The 26,780-nt window shown below is 22.8% G+C and overlaps 9 protein-coding genes across 9 annotated transcripts in view; 8 read left to right on the forward strand and 1 right to left on the reverse strand.

Annotated features, from left to right (window-relative positions):
- Window positions 1–41, forward strand: part of DDB_G0286209 (hypothetical protein) — a gene marked incomplete at both ends in the record, with an annotated part of 2,705 nt that extends 2,664 nt beyond the window's left edge. Inside the window, one exon of the mRNA XM_632690.1 lies at window positions 1–41. This exon is cut by the window's left edge and continues 1,682 nt beyond it. Coding sequence (XP_637782.1) covers window positions 1–41 — 41 coding nt within the window.
- A 534-nt stretch (window positions 42–575) lies between these two features.
- DDB_G0286329 (hypothetical protein) lies at window positions 576–3,797 on the forward strand (the record flags this gene model as incomplete). The annotated part of the gene is made up of 7 exons (XM_632691.1): window positions 576–654; window positions 730–900; window positions 1,119–1,383; window positions 1,471–1,611; window positions 1,738–1,809; window positions 1,891–1,968; window positions 2,051–3,797. The coding sequence occupies 7 exons, from the start codon at window positions 576–578 to the stop codon at window positions 3,795–3,797; spliced, it is 2,553 nt and encodes an 850-aa protein (XP_637783.1).
- Window positions 3,798–4,315: 518 nt separating this feature from the next.
- On the forward strand, window positions 4,316–7,522 carry DDB_G0286317 (hypothetical protein; the record flags this gene model as incomplete). The annotated part of the gene is made up of 7 exons (XM_632692.1): window positions 4,316–4,397; window positions 4,461–4,686; window positions 4,789–5,139; window positions 5,208–5,348; window positions 5,517–5,592; window positions 5,861–7,340; window positions 7,374–7,522. The coding sequence occupies 7 exons, from the start codon at window positions 4,316–4,318 to the stop codon at window positions 7,520–7,522; spliced, it is 2,505 nt and encodes an 834-aa protein (XP_637784.1).
- A 426-nt stretch (window positions 7,523–7,948) lies between these two features.
- Window positions 7,949–11,237, forward strand: DDB_G0286211 (hypothetical protein; the record flags this gene model as incomplete). Its single annotated transcript, XM_632693.1, has 8 exons — window positions 7,949–8,030; window positions 8,106–8,328; window positions 8,451–8,768; window positions 8,856–8,996; window positions 9,139–9,210; window positions 9,293–9,370; window positions 9,419–11,055; window positions 11,098–11,237. 8 exons carry the CDS (start codon window positions 7,949–7,951, stop codon window positions 11,235–11,237), a joined length of 2,691 nt encoding a protein of 896 aa, XP_637785.1.
- A 460-nt stretch (window positions 11,238–11,697) lies between these two features.
- DDB_G0286213 (hypothetical protein) lies at window positions 11,698–12,606 on the forward strand (the record flags this gene model as incomplete). The annotated part of the gene is made up of 3 exons (XM_632694.1): window positions 11,698–11,779; window positions 11,860–12,078; window positions 12,314–12,606. The coding sequence occupies 3 exons, from the start codon at window positions 11,698–11,700 to the stop codon at window positions 12,604–12,606; spliced, it is 594 nt and encodes a 197-aa protein (XP_637786.1).
- An 80-nt stretch (window positions 12,607–12,686) lies between these two features.
- On the reverse strand, window positions 12,687–13,169 carry DDB_G0286215 (hypothetical protein; the record flags this gene model as incomplete). Its single annotated transcript, XM_632695.1, has 2 exons — window positions 12,687–12,699; window positions 12,775–13,169. The coding sequence occupies 2 exons, from the start codon at window positions 13,167–13,169 to the stop codon at window positions 12,687–12,689; spliced, it is 408 nt and encodes a 135-aa protein (XP_637787.1).
- A 308-nt stretch (window positions 13,170–13,477) lies between these two features.
- Window positions 13,478–15,286, forward strand: DDB_G0286217 (hypothetical protein; the record flags this gene model as incomplete). Its single annotated transcript, XM_632696.1, has 2 exons — window positions 13,478–13,506; window positions 13,594–15,286. 2 exons carry the CDS (start codon window positions 13,478–13,480, stop codon window positions 15,284–15,286), a joined length of 1,722 nt encoding a protein of 573 aa, XP_637788.1.
- Window positions 15,287–16,083: 797 nt separating this feature from the next.
- On the forward strand, window positions 16,084–22,248 carry DDB_G0286219 (SNF2-related domain-containing protein; the record flags this gene model as incomplete). Its single annotated transcript, XM_632697.1, has 2 exons — window positions 16,084–17,123; window positions 17,271–22,248. 2 exons carry the CDS (start codon window positions 16,084–16,086, stop codon window positions 22,246–22,248), a joined length of 6,018 nt encoding a protein of 2,005 aa, XP_637789.1.
- A 1,487-nt stretch (window positions 22,249–23,735) lies between these two features.
- On the forward strand, window positions 23,736–26,504 carry DDB_G0286331 (hypothetical protein; the record flags this gene model as incomplete). Its single annotated transcript, XM_632698.1, has 1 exon — window positions 23,736–26,504. One exon carries the CDS (start codon window positions 23,736–23,738, stop codon window positions 26,502–26,504), a length of 2,769 nt encoding a protein of 922 aa, XP_637790.1.
- Between the last annotated feature and the right edge of the window lie 276 nt (window positions 26,505–26,780).

A 26,780-nucleotide genomic window follows, 5' to 3' on the forward strand; every position in this document is an offset into this window, starting at 1 on the left:
ATGAATTTTTAAAAAATAAAATTAAATTAATTGACCTTTAGAGGCAATACCCCAAATTAAAAAAAAAAAAAAAAAAAACAGGTTCCCTTAGAGATACTCCAATTAGTTGGGTGGGTTGTTTTATTTCTCAAATTTAATTGTTTTTTTTTTTTTTTTTTTTAGTTGCTTCATTTTTACAAATAAATAATAAAAAATTTTATTCAAAAAAAAAAAAAAATTAATTAGTCAACCCTTAAAAAATATATGAATTCAAGGTGAATCTAACATATTTTAATATTTATATGGTCGCAAAATAAAAAAAAGGCAGAGGGATTTCACTGAAAGTTTTGGTGCATTTTTTAAAAAAAATAAAAAATAAAAAAAAAAAAAATTTAAAAAAAAATCTTAAAAGCGATAAAACTTTTCTTAGGATGAAAATTTTTTTATTTTTTTATTTTTTTTTTTTTTTTATTTTTTTTTTTTTCGAATTTAAAAATATCTCAAATGATTTAACAAGTGCGGGCAAAACAAAATTGATTTTTTTTTTTTTTTGTTTTTTTTTTTTTTTTTTTTTTAAAAAATCAAAAGGGATGAAAATGAAAAGTAGAGGGTTCATATTATTTTTTATAATCATACTTTCAAATTTAAGCCAAGCAACTCTAGTTGAATCAGAATGTAAAAATAATAGAATTTTAATAACACAAATAAATAAATAAATATTAATTCTTTTATTTTTATTTCTTATATTAGATAAATGTTTATATAATTTATTAAGTAAAATTTTAAAAGTATCAAAAAACTTTTATAAAGAATCTAATAATAGATATGCATTTTGTCAGACTGCTGATAAATCAGATTTTCTTTGGGCACAATGTTCTGAAGGTTCAGTTGAAAATATTTTTTTAGGTTCCAATAATAAAAGTACAATTTTTTCAAACAATGATTTTAATTGTTTTTCTTCTTTGCAAAATATGTAAGTCCTAACAATAACAATAATAATAAATATCATTTTATTAATACTTTTTTTTTTTAAAAATAAAAAATAAAAAAAAGAGAAATATTTTTTAAATACAAATTTGAAAGAAATTTTTTATTTGGGTTTTCAAGTAATTTATTTAATTTTAAATCACATTCTTCAGATGAATCATTAATTGATATGGATGTCAATGCTAACAAAACAATTTCAATTAAATATTTATATATTAATCAATTAATAATTAAAAGAGATTTTAATATTTATTTTTCAAATTTTGTTAATGTCCGAAATTTTGAAATTGACACACTCCAATCAAACTACCAAATTAATTATATAAATGATTTGGTTAGTTTTAAATGTAATTTTGATACAATTTCATTTTCTTCAAATAATATACCATCAATGAATAATATACTAGTAAATAATTTGTAAGTTTTTATTATTCTATTCTTTTTTTTTTTTTTTTTTTTAATATGAAATAATACTAAATTAATTAATCTATATTTATATAATAGATATATAAAACTACTTTCAAATTTTAATATTGATTCATTTTTCAACTTTTCAACAAATACAAACATTGGTACTATAAAATTAAATTCATCAGATCCATCAATGCTTTTTCCATTTCCACCCCCTTCTTCTGTTCAATCATTGTAATTATTAATTATTATTTATTATTATTATTATTATTATTATTATTATTATTATTATTATTATTATTATTATTATTATTATTATTATTATTATTATTAACTAACTATTATATTATTATAAATAAGAGTAATAAATTATCTAATAGAGAAGCCATTGAATTTTATTGATTTATCTAAATTTGAAAAATTAATTTATTTGTAAGTATTTTTTTATATTTTAAAATGTTTCTTTTCTAAACTTTTCACTAACTTTTTTTTATAATTTATAATTATTAAAAGAAAAATTCCAAATGTTGGAGTTTTATTTAATGTAGATGGTGAATTACCATTCATTAATATGCAAAATATTTATAATTTGTAAGTATTTTTTTTTTTTTTTTTTTTTTTTTTCAGAATTTAATGATGATGATATTTAACTATTTTACATATTTTTAATTAGCGAGTTTTCAAATGGGAAAATCAATTATTTAAATTGGACAAAATTACCAACCGAAGTGGGATATTTAACAATGGAAAATAATGGTATGACAGGTACGATACCAACAAAGTATCCAGATTATTTATCCTACCTTTATGTAAAGGGGAATAAGTTGACAGGAGAAATTGATGAAAGTTGGTATGGTAAATTATTTGATATTAGTGATAACTATATTAGTGGTGAGCTTCCATCATGTTTTAAATGTCATTATTTACAACCATCAATTAGCTCAACACTATCTGGTAATAGATTTAAAAATTTCGATCCAAATAATTTAGAACCATGTTTAGATCTAGAATTAAATTTAGAATATAATCATTCTTTCAACAGATCATTAACATTATATGGTAAAAATCTTGGTCTATTTTTTAATTCATTTAGTATTAGCAGTGTTAATAATGCTTTACAACCTTTGCCTATTGATATATGCAAAGAATATAAGATTAGAATGCGACCTACAGAACCAGGTGATGCACCAAAAGCAATTAATTTAACTTTTCCTTTTTTACCACAGGGTTCAAAAACATTTCAAATCTCTGCATATAATGAATTTTTACCACAAATCGATAGTATAGTTAGATATTCAGATTATTTTATTATCAGTGGTAAATACTTTGCATACAATCAGAGTGTAACTACTGTTTTAATTTCAAATCATTCATGTTCAATTATAACAAGTAATTTCAATGAAATTCAATGTTATCTTTCAAATTCAAATCAAATCATTAATAATGAAGAATTAATTACAAGTATTATTCAAGTTATGAATGTTTCAAGTAAATTTAATTTCAGAGTGAATCAAGCATGTAATGGTAATAATTGTCCAATTGCAGATTGTAATAAATATGGTGAATATAATTATGAAAGTGGTGTTTGTGATTGTTATTCAAATGAATGGAGAGGCTATTCATGTCAATTAAAATCATTAAATTGTTTAAGTAATGATTGTAGCGGTAATGGTTATTGTAATAATATCATTGGTAAATGTGAATGTAATACAAATAGAGTATTCGATGATTGTAGTGGTATATTATGTAATAATGGTCATGGTTGTTTTAATGGAGGTAATTGTAATTTTCAAAATGGAGTTTGCAATTGTTCATCCAAATGGATTGAAAGTTCAGGATGTGCAACACCCAAACAATCAATTGATTCACAACAATTAGTACAAACAAAAAACGATCAAATATTAACATTAATTGGTTGGTTTGGTAATATTAATATATTTTTAACAGTATTAATCGATGGTAAAATTTGTGATATCATTTCAAATAATAATGAAACCATTCAATGTATTCCACCAAATTATCATTGTGATTCCATAAAGACCTCATCATTAGAATTATCAGTTTCTCAAAATAATTACATATGGAATGGAACTTATAATCCAATATTTATTAATGGCTGTAGTAATAGTAATGAAGGCAGTAGTGGTATCAATAACAGTTATAGTAGTAATAGTAATGAAAACAATCAAAAAGAAAATTCATCATTATCACCCAAAAATCAAATTCTAGTAATAATCATATCAATTATATTATCTTTAATTTTATTAGGTTTATTAGGTTTAATTTCCTTTAAAAAATTAATCAAAAAAAATAATTATTTGCATTTAAATAATATTGAAAATAAAATAAGGCCGAATAAAGATGATAGTGGTCAACCAGATGAATTTTCAAAGAATAAAATTAAACTAATTAACCTTTAGAGGTAAAATCCCAAAAAAACAGAAAAAAAAAAAATAAAAAAAATAAAAAAAATAAAAAAAAAAAAAAAAAAATTTGAAATTATCTATATCTGTGGGTCTTGATAATATCCATTATTTTATTCACAATAATCATTTTTTTTTTTTTTTTTTAATTTTGGGTTTTTTTTTAATTTATTTTTAGATTTTTTTTTTTTTTTTTTGGCTTTTTTTTTTTAATGGGCTCAAAAAAAAAAAAAAAAATTAAAATAAAATAAAATAAAACCCAAAAATAAACTTTTTTAAATAAACAAATAAATAGGACACATAATCAAACTCCAAAATTTTTATTTTTAATTTTTTTTTGTTTAAGCATATTTTATTATTAGGAGCCGCATAAAAATAAAAAAAATAAAAGTAAAAAAAAAAGAGGCGACAAACCCACCAGCGCCCATAAAATTACTTTTCACCACTTTAATGTGAAGTGAACAAAAAAAAAAAATTGTTTTGTTTTTTTTTTTTTTAAACTCAAAATCTTTGTGATGAAAAGAAGAGGGTTTATTCTATTTTTCTTTTTATTCATATTTTTTGAATTAAACCAAACAACTATTGTTGGATCAGAATGTAACTATATTAAATTTATTTATTTATTATTAAAATTCTAATTATTATTTTTTTTTTTATTAGATAAATGTTTATATAATTTATTAAGTAAAATATTAAACGTATCAAAAAACTTTTATAAAGAATCTAAAAATAGATATGCACTTTGTCAGACTGTTGATAAATCCGATTTTATTTGGGCATATTGTAATGAAGAAGGTTTAGTTAATGATATTGTGTTGCGTGGTGATAATAAAAGTACAATATTTTCAAACAATGATTTTAATTGTTTTTCTTCTTTGCGAAGTATGTAAGTAATAAAAAATAAAATTAATTATAGTTTATTATAATTTATTATTATTATAATTTTAATACTTAATTATATCATTTTATTTATATTTTTCAAATAAAGAGACATATTTTTTAATTATAAATTTAAAAGAAATTTTTTACTTGGATTTTCAAATAATATAGTTAATTTCAAATCACGTTCTTCAGACGAATCATTAATTGATATGGATGTCAATATTAACAAAACAATAGCAATTCAAATTTTAAATATTAATCAATTAATAATTAAAAGAGATTTTAATGTTTATTTTTCAAAATTTGTTAATGTCCGAAATTTTGAAATTTACACACTACGATCAAAACATCAAATTAATTATATAAATGATTTGGTTAATTTAGGATGTAATTTTGATATAGTTTCGTTTTCTTCGAATAATATACCATCAATGAAAAATATACAATCAAATACATTGTAAGTTTTTATTTTATTTTATTTTATATTAAATAATATTAAATTAATAACCTAAATTTATTAAATAGAAATATAAATTTAAATTCAAATTTTAATATTGATTCATTTTCCAACTTTTCAACATACACAAAAATAGGTGCTATAGAATTAACTCCATCAAATCCATCAATGATTTTCCCATTCCCACCCCCATCTTGTGTTAATGTTTTGTATTTATTATTTATTATTGTTATTATTATTATTATTATTATTATTATTATTATTATTATTATTATTATTATTATTATCATTATTATTATTATCATTATTATTATCATTGTTTTTTATTATTTATTATTGACTATTGATTTATTTTTAACTATTGTTATTATATAAAGAAAAATAAATTATCAAATAGATAAACCATTGGATTTTATTGATTTATCTAAATTTGAAAATCTGTATGATTTGTGGGTATTTTTTATTTTTAAATAATTTTTGTTTTCTAAACTTTTCACTAATTTTATTTTTATAATTTTTAATTATTAAAAGAAAAATACCAAATGTTGGAGTTTTATTTAATGTAGATGGTGAATTACCATTCATTAATATGCATGTTATGGATACTAGTATTTTGTAAGTTTTTTTTTATTATTTATATTCTTGTTTTCATTGTAATTATGGTACGATACCAACAAAGTTTCCAGATAAATTATCAATTCTTTATTTAAATGGTAATAAGTTGATAGGAGAATTCAATGGAAATTGGTATGGTGAAGATTTTGATATTAGCGATAACTATATTGATATTTATCTTCCATCATGTTTTAAATGTCACTATTTACAACCATCAATTAGCAGACCAATATCTGGTAATAGATTTAAAAATTTCGACCCAAATAACTTAGAACCATGTTTAAGCATAGATTTAAATCTTTCATATAATAACTCCACTGATCAATTACTATTGTATGGTAGTGATCTTGGATTTCCAACATCAATCATGATATTAGATAACCCAATTTTAGTATTTGATTATGGTGAAAAATGTAAGGAAATTAGAATTTTAAAGCCTAGATGGAAGATAGGAGAAGTACCAAAAGCAATTAATGTTACATTTCCTTTTTTACCACAAGGTCCAAGAACATTTGAAATCTCTGCATATAATGAATTTTTACCACAAATCGATAGTATAGTTAGATATTCAGATTATTTTATTATCAGTGGTAAATACTTTGCATACAATCAGAGTGTAACTACTGTTTTAATTTCAAATCATTCATGTTCAATTATAACAAGTAATTTCAATGAAATTCAATGTTATCTTTCAAATTCAAATCAAATCATTAATAATGAAGAATTAATTACAAGTATTATTCAAGTTATGAATGTTTCAAGTAAATTTAATTTCAGAGTGAATCAAGCATGTAATGGTAATAATTGTCCAATTGCAGATTGTAATAAATATGGTGAATATAATTATGAAAGTGGTGTTTGTGATTGTTATTCAAATGAATGGAGAGGCTATTCATGTCAATTAAAATCATTAAATTGTTTAAGTAATGATTGTAGCGGTAATGGTTATTGTAATAGTATTATTGGTAAATGTCAATGTAATACAAATAAAATATTCGATGATTGTAGTGGTATATTATGTAATAATGGTAATGGTTGTTATAATGGTGGTAATTGTAATTTTCAAAATGGAATTTGTAATTGTTCATCCGAATGGATCGAAAGTTCAGGATGTGCAACACCCAAACAATCAATTGATTCACAACAATTAGAACAAACAAAAAATGATCAAATACTAACATTAATTGGTTGGTTTGGTAATATTAATATATTTTTAACAATACTAATCGATGGTAAAATTTGTGATATCACTTCAAATAATAATGAAACCATTCAATGTATTCCACCAAATTATCCGTGTGATTTCATAAAAAACTCATCATTAAAATTATCAGTTTCTCAAAATAATTACATATGGGATGGGATTTATAATCCAATATTTATCAATGGTTGTAGTAGTAGTGAAGACAGTAGTAGTAGTAGTAGTAGTAGTAGTAGTAGTAGTAGTAGTAGTAGTAGTAGTAGTAGTAGTAGTAGTAGTAGTAGTAGTAGTAGTAGTAGTAATAGTAATAGTAGTAGTAATAGTGGTAGTAATGAAAACAAAAAAGAAAAAGAAAATTCATCATCTAAAAAATTAATTATAATAAGTTTATCAATTTTATTTTCTTTAATTTTATTAGGTTTATTAGGTTTTGGTTTCTATAAAAAAACAATTAAAAATAATTATTTAAATTTAAATTATATAAAAATTAAAATAAACTCGAATGAATATGATGATGACCAACGAGATAATTTTTCAAAAAATAATATAAATTTAGTTAACCTTTAAAGTAAAAAAAAAATAAAAAATAAAAATAAAAAAAGAATAAAATTCTTTTTTTTGTGGGTTTGAATCTATATCTGCCTTATATCTATGGGTCTTTGATAATATCTCTTTTTTTTTTTTTTTTTAATTATCTAACTAAATGCATAGACAACCTTCAAAACACAACCACTTAAATGTGGTTTTTGTTTTTTTTCGAAATTGTGGAGATATTTTTTTTTACGAAAAAAAAAAAGAAAAAAAGAAAAAAAAAAAAAAAAATTTTTTAATATGACAATCACTCCTAAGGTTTCCATTAAAAAAGGACTTTTTTTTTTTTTTTGTTTCCAATCACATATAGTTTATTATAAACAGTGTTTTATTTTTATCTTTTATCTTCCCAACGCAAAACAATTTTTTTTTTTTTTTTTTTAAAAACTCAAAATCTTTATAATGAAAAGAAGAGGTTTTATACTGTTTTTCTTTTTATTCATATTTTTAAAGTTAAACCAAACAACTATGGTTGAATCAGAATGTAATATTTTAAATTTATTTATTTATTATTTTATTATTAAAATTCTAATTATTATTTTTTTTTTTTTTTTATTAGATAAATGTTTATATAATTTATTAAGTAAAATATTAAACGTATCAAAAAACTTTTATAAAGAATCTAAAAATAGATATGCACTTTGTCAGACTGAAGATAAATTCAATTCTAAATGGGCAGAGTGTTCTAATGGTTTGGTTGGATTTATTTATTTGGGTGGTAATAATAAAAGTACAATATTTTCAAACAATGATTTTAATTGTTTTTCTTCTTTGCATTTTATGTAAGTAATAATAATAATAATAAAAATAAAAATAATTATAAAAATAATTTTAATACTTAATAAATATCATTTTATTAATATTTTTCAAAAAGAGAAATATTTTTTAATTATAAATTTGAAAGAAATTTTTTATTTGGACTCCCAAATAATTTAGTTAGTTTAAAATCACATTCTTCAGATGGATCATTAATTGATATGGATGTCAATGCTAACAAAACAATATCATTTAATTTTTTATATATTTATCAATTAACAATTAAAAGAGATTTTAATATTTATTTTTCAAATTTTGTTAATATTGTAGATTTTGAAATTGAAACCCTCGAATCAAACTATCAAATTAATTATATAAATGATTTGGTAAAGTTTAAAATTTTTAATCATGTTTCATTTTCTTCAAATAATATACCATCAATGAATTATATACAAACATATATGTTGTAAGTTTTTAATATTTTTTTTTTTTTTTTTTTTTTTTTAAAAAAATTAAATAATACTAAATTAATAATCTAAATTTTATTAAATAGAAATATAAATTTAAATTCAAATTTTAATATGGAATCATTTTCCAACTTTTCAACATACACAAAAATAGGTACTATAGAATTAACTCCATCAGATCCATCAATGATTTTCCCATTTCCATTCCTTCCTTCTATTCAATCATTGTATTTATTTTTATTATTATTATTATTATTATTATTATTATTATTATTATTATTATTATTATTATTATTATTATTATTATTATTATTATTATTATTATTGACTTTTGATTTATTTTATTATTATAATTATTATAATATAAAGAACAATAAATTATCAAATAGATAAACCATCGGATTTTATTGATTTATCTAAATTTGAAATTTTAACGACTTTGTAGGTATTTATTATATTTAAAATGTTACTTTTCTAAACTTTTCTCTAACTTTTTTTAATAATTATTAATATAATTTAAAAGAAAATTGACAAATGTTGGAGTTTTATTTAATATAGATGGTGAATTACCATTCATTAATACGCAGAATATTTATAATTTGTAAGTTTTTTTTATTTATTTATATTTTAGTTTTCATTGTAATTAAAGTATTAATTTTATCTACATCCTTTTTTCAATTAGAGAGTTTTCAAATGGGAAAATCAATTATTTAAATTATACAAATTTACCACCCAATTTACGTTATTTAACAATGGAAAATGATGGTATGACAGGTACGATACCAACAAAGTATCCAGATAATTTTTTAACCCTTTTTTTAATGGGTAATAAGTTGACAGGAGAACTCGATGAAAGTTGGTTTGATAAAATCTATGATTTTGATATTAGCGATAACTATATTGATATTTATCTTCCATCATGTTTTAAATGTCATTATTTACAACCATCAATTAGCAGACCAATATCTGGCAATAGATTTAAAAATTTCGACCCAAATAATTTAGAACCATGTTTAAGCATAGAATTAAATCTTTCATATAATAATTCCACTGATGAATTACTATTGTATGGTAGTGATCTTGGAGATTCAATGTCAATGAAGATATTAGATAACCCAATTTTAGTAATTGTTTATGGTGAACTATGTAAAGAATATAGAATTTTTAAACTTGCATGGAAGATAGGAGAAGTACCAAAAGCAATTAATTTAACATTTCCTTTTTTACCACAAGGTCAAAGAACGTTTGAAATCTCTGCATATAATGAATTTTTACCACAAATCGATAGTATAATTAGATATTCAGATTATTTTATTATCAGTGGTAAATACTTTGCATACAATCAGAGTGTAACTACTGTTTTAATTTCAAATCATTCATGTTCAATTATAACAAGTAATTTCAATGAAATTCAATGTTATCTTTCAAATTCAAATCAAATCATTAATAATGAAGAATTAATTACAAGTATTATTCAAGTTATGAATGTTTCAAGTACATTTAATTTCAGAGTGAATCAAGCATGTAATGGTAATAATTGTCCAATTGCAGATTGTAATAAATATGGTGAATATAATTATGAAAGTGGTGTTTGTGATTGTTATTCAAATGAATGGAGAGGCTATTCATGTCAATTAAAATCATTAAATTGTTTAAGTAATGATTGTAGCGGTAATGGTTATTGTAATAATATCATTGGTAAATGTGAATGTAATACAAATAGAGTATTCGATGATTGTAGTGGTATATTATGTAATAATGGTCATGGTTGTTTTAATGGAGGTAATTGTAATTTTCAAAATGGAGTTTGCAATTGTTCATCCAAATGGATTGAAAGTTCAGGATGTGCAACACCCAAACAATCAATTGATTCACAACAATTAGTGCAAATAAAAAATGATCGAAATTTGACATTATTTGGTTGGTTTGGCAATATTAATATATTTTTAACAGTATTAATCGATGGTAAAATTTGTGATATCATTTCAAATAATAATGAAACCATTCAATGTATTCCACCATATTATTCGTGTGATTCCATAAAGACCTCATCATTAAAATTATCAGTTTCTCAAAATAATTACATATGGGATGGAATTTATAACCCAATATTTATTAATGGTTGTAGTAATAGTAATGAAGGAAGTAGTAATAGTATTAGTTGTAGTAATAGTAATGAAGGCAGTATCAGTAATAGTATTAATTGTAGTAATAGTGGTAGTAATGAAAACAAAAAAGAAAAAGAAAATTCATCCTCATCATCATCAAAAAAATTAATTATAATAAGTTTATCAATTTTATTTTCTTTAATTTTATTATGTTTATTAGGTTTTGGTTTCTTTAAAAATAATTATTTAAATTATATAAAAATTAAAATAAACTCGAATGAATATGATGATGATGATGATGACCAACCAGATAATTTTTCAAAAAATAATATAAATTTAGTTAACCTCCAAAGCAAATAAAAAAAAAAAAAAAAAAAAAAAAAAGAATAAAAAAGAGGTGTTTCAAAATAAATTTTTTTTTTTTTGTGTTTGAATCTATATCTGCCCTATATCTATGGCCTTAGATAATATCTATACATATCTTTTTTTTTTTTTTTTTTTTTTTTTTTTTTTATGTTTTTTGGTGCACAAATTGGGTTGTATTTAAGTTTTATTTAATTGCCAATTCTACAAAAAAAAAAGTTTATAAATAAATTTCTGGATAGTATTGTGTATCATTGCCCATGTGGGTTTGATATTTAAAAAAAAAAATTAAAAAAAAAAAAAAATGGGTTCTTTTATTTATAATAAACTACAAAAAAAAAAAAAAAAAAAAAAAAATTAAAAAAAAACTTTTTGATTTCTTTTTTTAAAAAAAAAAAGCCTTTTAAAAACAAAACAAAAATTTTTTTTTTTTTTTTTTGAACTCAAAATCTTTGTAATGAAAAGAAGGGAGTTCTTATTATTTTTCTTTTTATTCATATTTTTAAAGTTAAACCAAACAACTATTGTTGAATCAGAATGTAAATATATTAAATTTATTTATTTATTATTTTATATTATTAAAATTCTAATTATTATTTTTTTTTAATATTATTATTAGATAAATGTTTATATAATTTATTAAGTAAAATATTAAACGTATCAAAAAACTTTTATAAAGAATCTGATGATAGATATGCACTTTGTAATACTGTTGATAAATCCTATTTTCTTTGGGCACAATGTTCTGAAGGTTTAGTTGATGATATTGTGTTGCATGGTGATAATGAAAGTACAATATTTTCAAACAATGATTTTAATTGTTTTTCTTCTTTGCGAAGTATGTAAGTAATAAAAATAATAATAATAATAATAATAATAATAATAATAATAATAATAATAATAATAATAATAATAATAATAATAATAATAATAATAATAATAATAATAATAAAAGTAATTTTAATACTTAATAATATCATTTTAATAATATCTTTTATTATTTAAATAAAGAGACATATTTTTTAATTATAAATTTGAAAGAAATTTTTTAATTGGGTTTTCAAATAATTTAGATAGTTTAAATTCACGTTCTTCAGACGAATCATTAATTGATATGGATGTCAATATTAACAAAACAATAGCAATTAGATTTTTAAGAATTTATCAATTAACAATTAAAAGTGACTTTAATATTTATTTTTCAAAATTTGTTAATGTCAGAATTTTTGAAATTTACACACTCCAATCAAACTATCAAATTAATTATTTTAATGATTTGGTTAACTTAGAATGTAATTTTTATATGGTTTCATTTTCTTTAAATAATATACCATCAATGAATAATATACAATCAAATAATTTGTAAGTTTTTATTTCTATTTTTTTTTTTTTTTTTTTTTTTATTTTTTTTTTTTTTTTATTTTTTTTTTTAAATATCAAATAATACTAAATTAATAACCTAAATTTATTAAATAGAAATATAAAGTTAAATTCAAATTTTAATATTGAATCATTTTCCAACTTATCAACATACACAAAAATAGGTACTATAGAATTAACTCCAACAGATCCATCAATGATTTTCCCATTTCCATTCCTTCCTTCTGTTAAATCATTGTATTTATTATTATTATTATTATTATTATTATTATTATTATTATTATTATTATTATTATTATTATTATTATTATTATTATTATTATTATTATTATTACTATTGTTGGTATTGTTGATACCACCACCACTATTATTCAATTTTTGTTGTTGACAATGACTACATAAATTCCTATTGGTTAATAATAATTGATAAACATTTTCAATAGATCTTGTAATTTCTTTTATTGATAATTTAATCTCTTTAATTTCTTTATTTTGAATTTCTAATTTTTCTGATAAATTTTCATTATCTTTATCTTTTTTATGTGTCATTTTTTTTTTTTTTTTATTTTGTTATTATTATTATTATTTTGTTATTTTTATTGACTATTGATTTATTTTTAACTATTATTATAATATAAAGAACAATAAATTATCAAATAGATAAACCATTGGATTTTATTGATTTATCTAAATTTGATAATCTATTGTTGTTGTAGGTATTTTATTTTTAAATATTTTTCTTTTCTAAACTTTTCTAAACTTTTAACTTACTTTTTTTATAATTTATAATTATTAAAAGAAAAATACCAAATGTTGGAGTTTTATTTAATATAGATGGTGAATTACCATTCATTAATATGCAAAATATGGAAAATATTTATAATTTGTAAGTTTTTTTATTTATTTATATCCTCGTTTTCATTGTAATTAAGGTATTAATTTTTAAATTATTTTACATCTTTTTTTCAATTAGAGAGTTTTCAAATGGGAAAATTAATTATTTAAATTTTACAAATTTACCACCCAGTTTACATTATTTAACAATGGAAAATAATGGTATGACAGGTACGATACCAACTTGGTATCCAAATAATTTTTCAATGCTTTTTCTAAAGGGTAATAAGTTGACAGGAGAGTTTGATGAAAATTGGTATAATGATGATTTTGATATTAGCGATAACTATATTGATATTTATCTTCCATCATGTTTTAAATGTCATTATTTACAACCATCGATTAGCAGACCAATATCTGGTAATAGATTTAAAAATTTCGACCCAAATAATTTAGAACCATGTTTAAGCATAGATTTAAATCTTTCATATAATAATTCCACTGATCAATTACTATTGTATGGTAGTGATCTTGGATTTCCAACATCAATCATGATATTAGATAACCCAATTTTAGTATTTGATTATGGTGAACAATGCAAAGAAATTAGAATTTTTAAGCCTAGATGGAAGATAGGAGAAGTACCAAAAGCAATTAATGTTACATTTCCTTTTTTACCACAAGGTCAAAGAACGTTTGAAATCTCTGCATATAATGAATTTTTACCACAAATCAGTAGTATAATTAGATATTCAGATTATTTTATTATCAGTGGTAAATACTTTGCATACAATCAGAGTGTAACTACTGTTTTAATTTCAAATCATTCATGTTCAATTATAACAAGTAATTTCAATGAAATTCAATGTTATCTTTCAAATTCAAATCAAATCATTAATAATGAAGAATTAATTACAAGTATTATTCAAGTTATGAATGTTTCAAGTACATTTAATTTCAGAGTGAATCAAGCATGTAATGGTAATAATTGTCCAATCGCAGATTGTAATAAATATGGTGAATATAATTATGAAAGTGGTGTTTGTGATTGTTATTCAAATGAATGGAGAGGCTATTCATGTGAATTAAAATCATTAAATTGTTTAAGTAATGATTGTAGCGGTAATGGTTATTGTAATAATATCATTGGTAAATGTGAATGTAATACAAATAGAGTATTCGATGATTGTAGTGGTATATTATGTAATAATGGTCATGGTTGTTTTAATGGAGGTAATTGTAATTTTCAAAATGGAATTTGTAATTGTTCATCCAAATGGATCGAAAGTTCAGGATGTGCAACACCCAAACAATCAATTGATTCACAACAATTAGTACAAATAGAAAATGATCAAATACTAACATTAATTGGTTGGTTTGGTAATATTAATATATTTTTAACAATATTAATCGATGGTAAAATTTGTGACATCATTTCCAATGATAATGAAACCATTCAATGTATTCCACCATATTATCCGTGTGATTTCATAAAGACCTCATCATTAGAACTATCAGTTTCTCAAAATAATTACATATGGAATGGAATTTATAATCCAATATTTATCAATGGTTGTAGTAATAGTAATGAAGGCAGTAGTAGTAGTGTTGGTGGCAATAGCGATTCTTCATTACCATCACCATCATCATCATCATCATCATCCAATAACCCAAATTTAATTAGTCTATTCATTTTGTTATTCCTAATTATATTGGTTTTGTTAGGTTTTGTTTTTCTTAGAAAATTAATTATAAAAAATAATTATTTCCGCTATAACAACCTTAATACCAATGAAAATGAAGTCAATATATTTTTAAGAAATATAAACTAATTGACCTTAATAGGTAATATTCCAAACAATAAAAAAAAATCAGGAAAAAGAAAAAGAAAAAAAAAAATAGAAAAATAATAAGAAATAAAATGTTTTATTTTGTTAATTTCAGAAATTGAACTTCTTTTTTTTTTTTATTTATTTTTTTTTTCCAACTATTTTTTTTTTTTCAAAATTAATTTTGGGAGATCGGAGATAGTGAGTGTTTGATTAATAATTGGGATGAGTGGTTGCAGACTTTTTTTTTTTTTGGTGATTGGTTGAATCTAATAAAAATATTGAAAATAAAAAATGAAAATTAAAAAAAAAAAAAAAAAAAAAAAAAAAAAAAAAAAAAAAAAAAAAAAAAAAAAAAAAAAAAAAAAAAAAATTATGAAAATGAATTTATTTTTTTTTTTATTTTTATTTTTTTTTTAAATTAAACTCACCTCTTAGACACACACTATCACATCTACTTTTATTGTTGTTATTTTTTTTTTTATCATTATTAATTAATAAAAAATAATAATACAAAATCTATACCATATGTATGTGTATACACACTTGTATTAAAAAAAAAAAAAAATAGAAAGGTAGATTTGTAACACAACATATAGTTTAGAGGGTTTTTTTTATTTTAATCTTAATTTTTTTTTTTTTTTTTTTTTTCATTATAAAAATAAATAATAATAATAATAATAATAATAATAATAATAAAAAATAAGTATTATTATTTTTTTTATAATCATTATAGTGTGTGATAAAAAAAAAAAAAAAAAAAAAACGAAAAAATAAAATAAAAATAAAAAAAAAACAATATGTCTAGATTAGATAGATTGTTAACATTATTAGAGACAGGTAGTAGTCCTTCTATTAGAAAGGCAGCAGCTCAACAAATTGGTGAAATTCAAAAATTATATCCATATGATTTACAATCATTATTAGATAAAGTTCAAGTTTATTTAAGTAGTGATAGTTGGGATACAAGAATTGCAGCAGGTCAAGCAATTGAAGCCATTGCTTCAAATGTACCATTATGGGATCCAATTGAAAGAATAAAAGAAAAGAAAGAAGAAGAACTACAAAAATTAAAAGATGGTATACCATCATCATCAACAACATCAACATCAACAACAACAACAGATATTAATAATAATAATAATAATAATAATAATAATAATAATAATAATAATAATAATAATAATAATAATAATAAACCTATTTTAAATGAAGATGAATTCGATTTACAATTTAAAAATTTTGATATTGTTAAAGTATTAAATTATGGAGCACCATTGGTAGCATCTGGTGGTAAAGAATTTGATGAGGAGGAATTAGATCCAAATATGGATCCAAAGGAATTATTATTAAAACAGAAAAAGAAATTAAAGAAACAATTAGGTTTAGATGATTTACCAATTAAATTGGAATCAATGGATAGTTTAGTAGAGGATAAAGATATAGTTTTAAATAATAGTAAATCTGCAATAAAAGCAAAGAAAGAGAAAGAAGAGAAAGAAAAGAAAGAGGATATTTCAATGGTTTTAGATACAACTGGTATGTCTGCACGTGAAAGAAATAAAGCAAAAAGAAAAGCAAGAAATTTAGTTAAAGAAAAAGAAAATGAAAAACCAACAAAACGTTTTAAAGAAGTTAAATCATCAAATAATAATAATAACAACAATAATAACAATAATAATAATAGTACAACTGAAAAAACCAAACAACATATTACAGAACAACCACAAGATTCTGGTAAAATTGTTATGGAAAGTATTTTAGATGTTGATAAAGCATATAATCAAGATGAATGGCCATTCACTTCAATTTTTAATGATTTAGTTATTGATTTATTTAGGTATGTTTTTTAAAATATATATATGGATAATATATGATATTAATATTTTATTATTATTATTATTATTATTATTATTATTATTATTATTATTATTATTATTATTATTATTATTATTATTATTATTATTATTATTATTATTATTATTAGTCCAACATGGGAAATTAGACATGGATCATTAGTTGGATTAAGAGAAATTTGTAAGAAACATGGTGGTGGTGGTGGAAAGACAATTGATACACCAATTGATAAGATGGATTATGTTAATGCTAAATGGTTAGAGGATTTTTCATTAAGATTACTTTGTGTGATTTCATTGGATAGATTTGCAGATTATACTTCGGATCAAATTGTAGCACCAGTTAGGGAGACATGTACTCAAACGTTGGGTATTGTAGTGAAATATATGGATAATGAGAGTGTGTTGAAGGTTATTGATATTCTATTACATTTACAAAATAATAAATTATGGGAGGTTAGACATGGTGGAATGTTGGGTATAAAATATGTGGTTGCGGTTAGATTGGATTTAATCGATATCATATTACCAAGAATTTTACCAACCATCACCGATGGATTAATGGATAGTGATGACGATGTTAGAGCATGTGCTTCCGAAACCTTTCATCCAATCTCAAGATACTTGGTAGAGAAACATATAGATAAATTACCAGAGATTTTAACAATACTTTGGGATATCCTATTGGAATTGGATGATATTTCAGTTTCAACTTCAAGTGTTTTAAATTTATTATCAAATTTTTATTCTTATCCTGAAGTTTTACCACCATTAAAAAGTAATAATAATAGTAGCAATGGTAATGGTAATGGTAACAATGGTAATGAATCATCATCAAATTCATCAACACCACCATTATTACCACATACTCAACATAGTAAATTAGCACATTTAGTACCAAGATTATATCCATTCTTTAGACATAATCTTTATTCAGTTAGATTATCATCAATAAAGACATTGGAGAGATTAATAGTTTCAACACCACAGGATTCTAAAACTCATTGGTTATTATCGATCCTACCAGATTTAATGCGTTATATCTTTCAAAATATCATTTTGGAGGAGAGAGAGGATATCGTTGATTTATCATTATCAACTTGGGAATCATTAGTAAAGATATTCAAACCAAATGTTATACGTGGTGCTTGTAGATCTTATTTCTCACAATGGGTAACATTATTATCAACACCACCAAATACATTATTTGATAAATCATTATTATTAGATGCTTCAAAGATTAAACAAGAACAATTATTAGGTGGTGGTGGTGGTGGTGTTGTTGCACCAACTGCTGGTAGGAAAATTAAAAGATCATTACAACAGCAACAACAGCAACAGCAACAGCAACAACAGACAATTGCAAATTTAGAATATTTAAATATTAGAAGTAAAATCATTGGTTCGACAGCGGTTGGTTTAATAGTTAGAATGTGGCCAATAGAGGATATAAATGAAATTCAAGATATGTTTTATTCAATGTTAACATCGATATCAGGTTTACATAGACATTTAGCATCGTTAATATTGGCAGAGGCTTATTCTGCTGAATCACAACCAAATCAACCACCAATGTTTCAATTACCACCAAATACAATTCAATTTCTAAATCAACATTTATTAGAGGAGTTGGAGAATAGAACCACAGTCAATTACTATATGGAAGCCACTAATATAGTTTCAAATAAATTGGTTTCCGATGTTAGAGTTTTAGCATCAAGTTTATTGAATGTTGGTGTTGATTTTAGTGGTGTTGAATTATTAAATATTTTAAGTAATCCAAGTATTCAATTACCTTATGAACAAATTATGCCATACGCTGTTGAATTGGTTACAAATGTTTATGATTTTTGTGTTGGTTATATTAGACAATTACCACAACCACAACAACAACAACAACAACAACCATCAAATACAATAGAATTAATAATTGATCAATTAGAAGCTAGAAAAAAGACAATATTAGTTACGATTGGGTTTGTTGAAAAGATTCAAACTGAATATCATACTCAGGTACTCTCTGAAATGTCAACACTTTTAATCGTATCTAATAATATACCGCCAAAAGTATCAGCGATTGTACGTTCATTAATGTTGGCAATTAGAAAAGATGAGAATCCACTATACCAATTACGTGCAGCCAGATCATTATCACAATTCATTGAGATGTCATTAACACGTACACCATGTCCAAATCCAAAGATCATAAGTTCAATGTTTACCTTGTTATGTGATGATCATACTGAAACCCCATTAATACCTCCAACTTCAACATCAACAGTTTCAATTAAAATTGAAAAAGAATCATTACTTACAACTCAATTAGATTCATCAAATGATCAAACAGCATTAATGGTTGATTCAATTACAATTCAAAATGATGATGAAATTAGATTAGCAATATTAGCTCGTAAAGGTTCTGTAATGTTTTTCAATTCACTTTGTAAAAGATTTTCTAATCGTTTATTTGAAAGTTTACCAACATTATTATCAACAATTACAAATGATACAATGATGAAATTATATCAAATTCATTTACAACAACAACAACAACAGCAACAAAATAATCAACAACAATTACAATTACAACAACAACAGCAACAAAATAATCAACAACAACAAAAAGAACAACAAATTATATTATTTCAAAATGAAGAATTACAAAAAGTTATTGATGAAATTCAATTGATACGTGTTTTATTACCAGTATTAAATCCATGTTATCATTCAATGATGATTGAATTAATTCAAGTTATATTTCATTTTGTAAAGTATCCAAAACATCAAGTTCAAATGATGGCAAGTAAATGTATTGCAAGATATTGTCAAATATTGACATTACCATCTATGAGATTTTTAATTAGAAATCTATTACCATTGTTGGGTGATACACGTTCTCTAACCAATCGTATGGGTGCAATCAATACGGTATCACAGATCATTCGAGATATGGATATGCAAATATTGCCATACATTGTATTCTTTACAATTCCAATTCTAGGTTGTATGAGTGATCAAGATCCTGATCAACGTAGAGTGGCAACTTTATGTTTTGCAAAATTGGTCAAATTGATGCCATTGGAAAAAGGTGTACCCGATCCTGAAGGATTAGATCAAGATTTAATTCAACAAAAACAAGAGGAACGAAAATTCTTGGAACAATTATTAGATGGCTCAAAGGTTGAGAATTACCCATTGCCAATTCGTATCAACACTGAATTGAGAAAGTATCAACAGGATGGTGTCAATTGGTTGGCTTTCTTAAATAAATATAAACTTCATGGTATTCTTTGTGATGATATGGGTTTGGGTAAAACATTACAAACCATTTGTATCATTGCTGGTGATGACTATCATAGACGTGTAAACTATCAAGAGAAGGGTACACCCGATTTCGCACCATTACCATCGTTGGTCATTTGTCCACCTTCCTTGGTTGGCCACTGGTTCTATGAGATTAAGAAGTTTTGTAGTGATTCAACAATGAAACCAATGACTTACATGGGTAATCCATCGGAACGTCAAGCTCAAAGATCCAAATTCAAAGATCACAATGTATTGATTATGTCTTATGATATCATGAGAAATGACATTGATATACTCTCAGAGATGCATTTCAATTATTGTATCCTCGACGAAGGTCATATCATAAAGAATGCAAAGACAAAGTTAACACAAGCTGCAAAACGTTTACAATCGAATCATCGTCTCATTCTATCTGGTACACCAATTCAAAATAATGTCTTGGAATTGTGGTCATTATTCGACTTTTTAATGCCAGGTTTCCTTGGTACTGAAAAATTATTCAATGAACTCTACAGTAAACCCATTTTAGCTTCCAAAGATCCAAAATGCTCAACAAAAGATCAAGAAGCTGGTGTATTGGCAATGGAAGCACTTCATCGTCAAGTTTTACCATTCTTACTTCGTCGTCTAAAAGAGGATGTTTTAGCTGATTTACCTCCAAAAATTATTCAAGATCGTTATTGTAATCTATCACCATTACAAATTCGTCTATATGATTATTTCTCTAGAACTCAATTTAAAGAAACTATTAAAAATGAAGTCGAAGATGAAAATGAAGATGCTGATGAAGGTGGTGAAAGTAAAAAGAAAAAAGGAGGTAATGGTGGTGGTGCAACTCACATTTTCCAAGCACTTCAATATTTAAGAAAACTTTGTGGTCATCCATCATTTGTTTTAAATCCTGAACATCCACAATATCCATCAATTATGAAAGAATTTAAATTACAACCAAATGATATTTTAGATATTGCTCATTCACCAAAATTAGTATCATTAAAAGAATTACTATTAGAATGTGGTATTGGGTTATCAAATGTTCAACAACAACAACATCAACAACAAAGTAAAGCAGCAATTGCAGCAGCAACAGCAAATGAAACCATTAATGAAAGTACAAATCAACATCGTGTTTTAATTTTCGCACAAATGAAATCAATGTTGGATATAGTTGAGAATGAATTATTTAAGAAACATTTACCATCGGTAACTTATTTGCGTATGGATGGTAGTGTTGAAACAATGAAGAGACATAGTATTGTAAATCAATTCAATTCCGATCCAACCATTGACGTTTTATTATTGACAACTCATGTAGGTGGTTTAGGTTTGAATTTAACTGGTGCTGATACTGTCATCTTTTTAGAACATGATTGGAATCCAATGAAAGATTTACAAGCCATGGATAGAGCTCATCGTATTGGTCAAAAGAAGGTGGTAAATGTTTATCGTTTAATCACCAGTGGCACTTTGGAGGAAAAGATTATGGGTCTTCAAAAGTTCAAATTAAACATTGCAAACACTGTCATCAATCATGATAATTCAAGTCTTCAAACTATGTCAACCAATGAACTATTGAATCTTTTCGATTACTCTGATGATCAAAAATCTCAACAATCTAAATCAACCAATTTGGCAGATTATAATAATGAATCCTCAATCTCTGATACTGGTGAAGTAACTAACAACAGTAATGCAAGTGGTGGTAAACTTAAGAATATTTTGGATTCTTTAGGTGAACTTTGGGATGAATCTCAATATACTGAAGAATTTAATTTAAATAATTTCATGAATCAATTATCTTAATCCAAGAAAAAAAATAAAAAAAAAATAAAAAAAAAAAAAAAAAAAAAAATCTAATAAAAAAAAAATATTTGTCATTGTTGGTCAAAACATTCAAATTTTAAGTTTATTAAATTTCTTATGTTAATTTATTTTTTTTGTTTTTTTTTAAAAAAAAAAAAGATAGTTATATTCATGGCAATTTAAATTTATTTTAGTTATTTTTCTTTTTTCTCTTTTTTATTTTTTTTTTTTTTTTATTATTTAAAAGTCAAAAGAATAAATGAATTACATCTTGATAATTTTAATTGGTTTTCTTTTAATTTTATTTATTCAATTTGATATTAAAAAATAAAAAAATAATTAAATTTTAAAAAAAAAATTTTAAAAAAAAAAATATATTCATTTTTTTTTATATATTATATCATTTTTGAGTGCTCTATTTTTAAATTCTAAATTCATATTAAAAATAAATAAAATTAAATCATTGTTAAAAAATTAAGATTTAGATTTTCCATTTTAATTATAATTTCCAAATTTATTTAAAATTGAATTTTTAAATCTAAATTTTATTTTATTTTTATTATTATTATTATTATTATTATTATTATTATTATTATTATTATTTTTCAAAAAATTAATAACCCAAATTAAGATTTTAATAATAATAATCTAAATAATAAACGAGTAATACAAAAAGAGTTTTTTCAAAAAAAAAAAAAAAAAAAAAAAAAAAAAAAAAATTTAAAGACAATATTAAAAAAAAAAAAAATAGATTAAATCTTGGAACTACATAAAAGATAAAAATAAAAAAAATAAAAAAAATAGAAAAAAATAAAAAATAAAAGATTAGATTGGTTTGTAAATTTATGCCGAATTATGTCCATTGTTTTGTTTATTATAAAAAATAAAAAAATAAATAAAATTAAAACAATTAAAAAATTATAAAATTAAAATTAAAAATAAAATAAAAAAATTTGTAGATATATAAAAAATACAAATTATTTGTAGAGTGGCAAAAATTAATTAATTTATTTTTTTTTCCAGTCGTGTGGAAAAAAAAAATTAAAAAAAATTAAAAAAAAATTAAATTAAAAAAAAAAAAAAAAAAGAAAAGGAAAAAATTAAAAAATTTTTTTTTTATTTTTTTTTTTTTAATTTTTTCGTTTTTTTTTTTTTTTTTATTTTTTTTTTATTATCAAATTTTTAAAAACCATTAATAAAATCCACATCAACAACAACAACCATAATTTCTTTTTTCTTTTTTTTTTTTTTTTTGTTGGTCATTATTAGATTAGAAAAAAAAGAAAAAAAAAAAATTTAATTTATAAATTTTTTTTTTTTTCCTTTTTTTTTTTTTTTTTTTTTTTTTCTCTCTATTTATTCCCAATACACATTCAATTTGTTATGTTTTTAAAATTAATCAATTAAAAAAAAAAAAAAAGAAAAAAAAAAAGAAAAAAAAAAAGAAGAAAAAAAAAAAAAGAAAAAAAAAAAAAAAAAAGTAAAAAATGATTATGGATGATAATCAAGGCCATAACAATAGCAATAATAATAATAATAATAATAATAATAATAATAATAATAATAATAATAATAATAATAATAATAATAACAACAACAATAATAATAATAACAATCAAAATTATAATTTAAATAATTATAAAAATAGCTACAATAATTATAATAATAATAATAATAATACAAATGGATTTAAATATCAACAACAATCAACACAATATCACCACCAACAAATTGAAGATTTATCATTTGAAGATTTAATGTTTGGTGAGTCACCATTAGATAAACAAAATGATCCATTATATGTTGACCAGGATTCACCACAAAAATATGACCACAGAGTTATAAGTGGTATTAATAATAATAATAATAATAATAATATTAATAATAATTATAATAATAATAATAATAATAATAATAATTTAATTGGTGGATTATCAAATTCAATGATGTCATCATTAAATATGATGATGATTGGTAGTGGTAGTGGGGCAATGATTGGATCAGTTTATGATTCACCAAATTTAAAAGGAATTAAAGGTGTTTTAAAGAAAGAGAAAAGACCAAAATCAGATAAATCAGATAGACATGCAGTGTTAATTTCAACCAAAGGTGATAAGATTAATTTAGCTATTCTATTGAAACAATTGGAAGAATGTGGAGCAGTTAGAGCACATCATTTCAGAGAGAGACAAACCTTTGGATTCGTACAATTTCTCGATAGTGACAGTGCAGACAATGCCATCGATCTATTGAACAATCAAGACATCGATGGTCAAATCATAACGGTAGAGCGTATCAAAAGAATTACACCAGGTAAGGATCCAAGAATTGCAAGTGTAGGATCACCACAATGCAGCTCCCTTCCAACCACACTACCATCCATGATTGAAAATAAACCAGACTCAACACTCGTTCTAAAGAATTTACCATTCAATTTGAAACAAGTCCAACTCCAAGAGATCTTGGAGGGCATCAACCCATCGGCACCACAATCTGTAAATTTCCACTATGATAACATTGGCGTCTTTAGAGGTATGGCCTTTGTAAAGTATAGATTGGTCGAAGACGCCGTCAAAGTATTCGATGCTCTAAATGGTACCGATGTACATGGTCGTAGAGTACGTTTGGAGTACAAACGAAAGGTATCCAAATCTTCAGAGATCCCTCAAGAGGTATTGGAGGATGAACAACTTCGTAGGGTTTGGGAGCAACTAAAAGAGTTTAAAGATGACCCATTGGCAACCGAAATCACTTTCAACTCTTTTACTGGCGTTCAAAGAATGTACATTCATAATATGGCTGAGAAATTAAAGTTATCTCATACCTCTGTTGGTGAAGAACCAAATAGGTCAATCGTTGTAACAAATAAAAAATCTTTAATGGGTACTCCAACTCAAGATTCAATTTTATTATCATCTTCTCCTCATCAAATTGGTGTCACTCTCGGTAGTGGTAGTACTGGTATACCTGCTACAACCCCCTCTTCAACTTTAAATAATAGTCTTGGTATTTCAAATCCTTCAAGTTTTAGTAGTAATTCTTTTAATAATAATAATACAAATAATCTTATAAATTTAAGTAATAATAGTTTTAATAACAATAACAATAGTAATACTGGTAGTTTATCAACTACTCCAACTTCAATAGGTGTTGGTTTAATTTCATCATCTTTAAGTCAAACTCAAAATCAAACTCAAAATCAAACTCAAAATCAACAAAATCAAATTCAAAATCAAACTCAAAATCAACAAAATCAAAATAGTATTAGTTTTAATAGTACTATAGGTTTTAATATAAACAGAGTAAAATTAAGCGGTAATAATAACAATAATAATAATAGTAACGGCAATAGTAGTGGTGTAGGCACAACAGTTTTAAATAGTCATATTGGTTTCAATGTTGTAAATCCAATTAATGGAATTGGCGCAAGTGTAAATAATAATAACAATAATAATAATAATGGTTCAACGACTCAAACCCCAAATAACTCATTAAATAATAGTAATTTCATGTCATTTAGTAACATTGGTGGTGATTCTAAATTTGGATCATCATGGGAAAAATCATCACCAATTAACCAACAACAACAGCAACCACCACAACAAACAGCAAGTTTTTTAACTATCAAAGGATTCCGAGATAGATCCTATTCAGCATCAGCTATATCATCAGATATTGATCTTTCATCTCCCAATTGGAGAAATACAAATTCATCAACAGCAAATTCATTTGGTTTAATTGGTTCAACTTCCAATAGTAATACTAGTAATATTACTAATGGTTTTAATATTTCAAATAATAATAATAATAATAATAATAATAATAATAATAATAATAATAATAATAATAATAATAATAATAATAATAATAATAATAATAATAACAACAACAATAATAATAGTAATAATATCATTATTAATAGTAAAAATAATAATTTTAATAGTAATAATATATTATCACCAACCCCTCCTTCATCTTATAACAGTCCAATTACTATTAGTAGTGGTATTAATGGTAACAATAGTTTTAATAATAATAATAATAATAACAGTAGTGGTATTTTCATTCCAAATTCATCACCAAATAATATAATAAGTAATAATAGTATTAATTTTAGTGGAAATAGTAATAGTTTTAATTCTCCAATTTTACGTCAACCAAGAGGCCCAGATGGAACAAAAGGATTTTCTGATAATTATCGCGCTACAAGAAAATTGGGTCAAAGTCCTGCCTCTTCTTCACCATTAATTAACTGATTGATTTAATTCAATCAATACATTCCTTTCTCGACTAATAATAATAATAATAATATTATCACAATAGTTTAAAATTATTAATCTTTTAATAATGATCATTGTTCGCATAATAAATAATAAAAATACAAATATAAAAACAAAATATCAGATTCACTTTTAAAGAAATAAAAAAAAAAAAAAAAATAAGAAAAAAAAAAATTATATATATATATTTATACTAAAAACAACATTGGAGAAATTCCGATCAAATCTATCTATTTAAAAAAAAAAAAAAAA

The sequence above is a fragment of the Dictyostelium discoideum genome (genome assembly GCF_000004695.1).
Source record: "Dictyostelium discoideum AX4 chromosome 4 chromosome, whole genome shotgun sequence".
In the NCBI taxonomy this organism is placed as follows: domain Eukaryota; phylum Evosea; class Eumycetozoa; order Dictyosteliales; family Dictyosteliaceae; genus Dictyostelium; species Dictyostelium discoideum.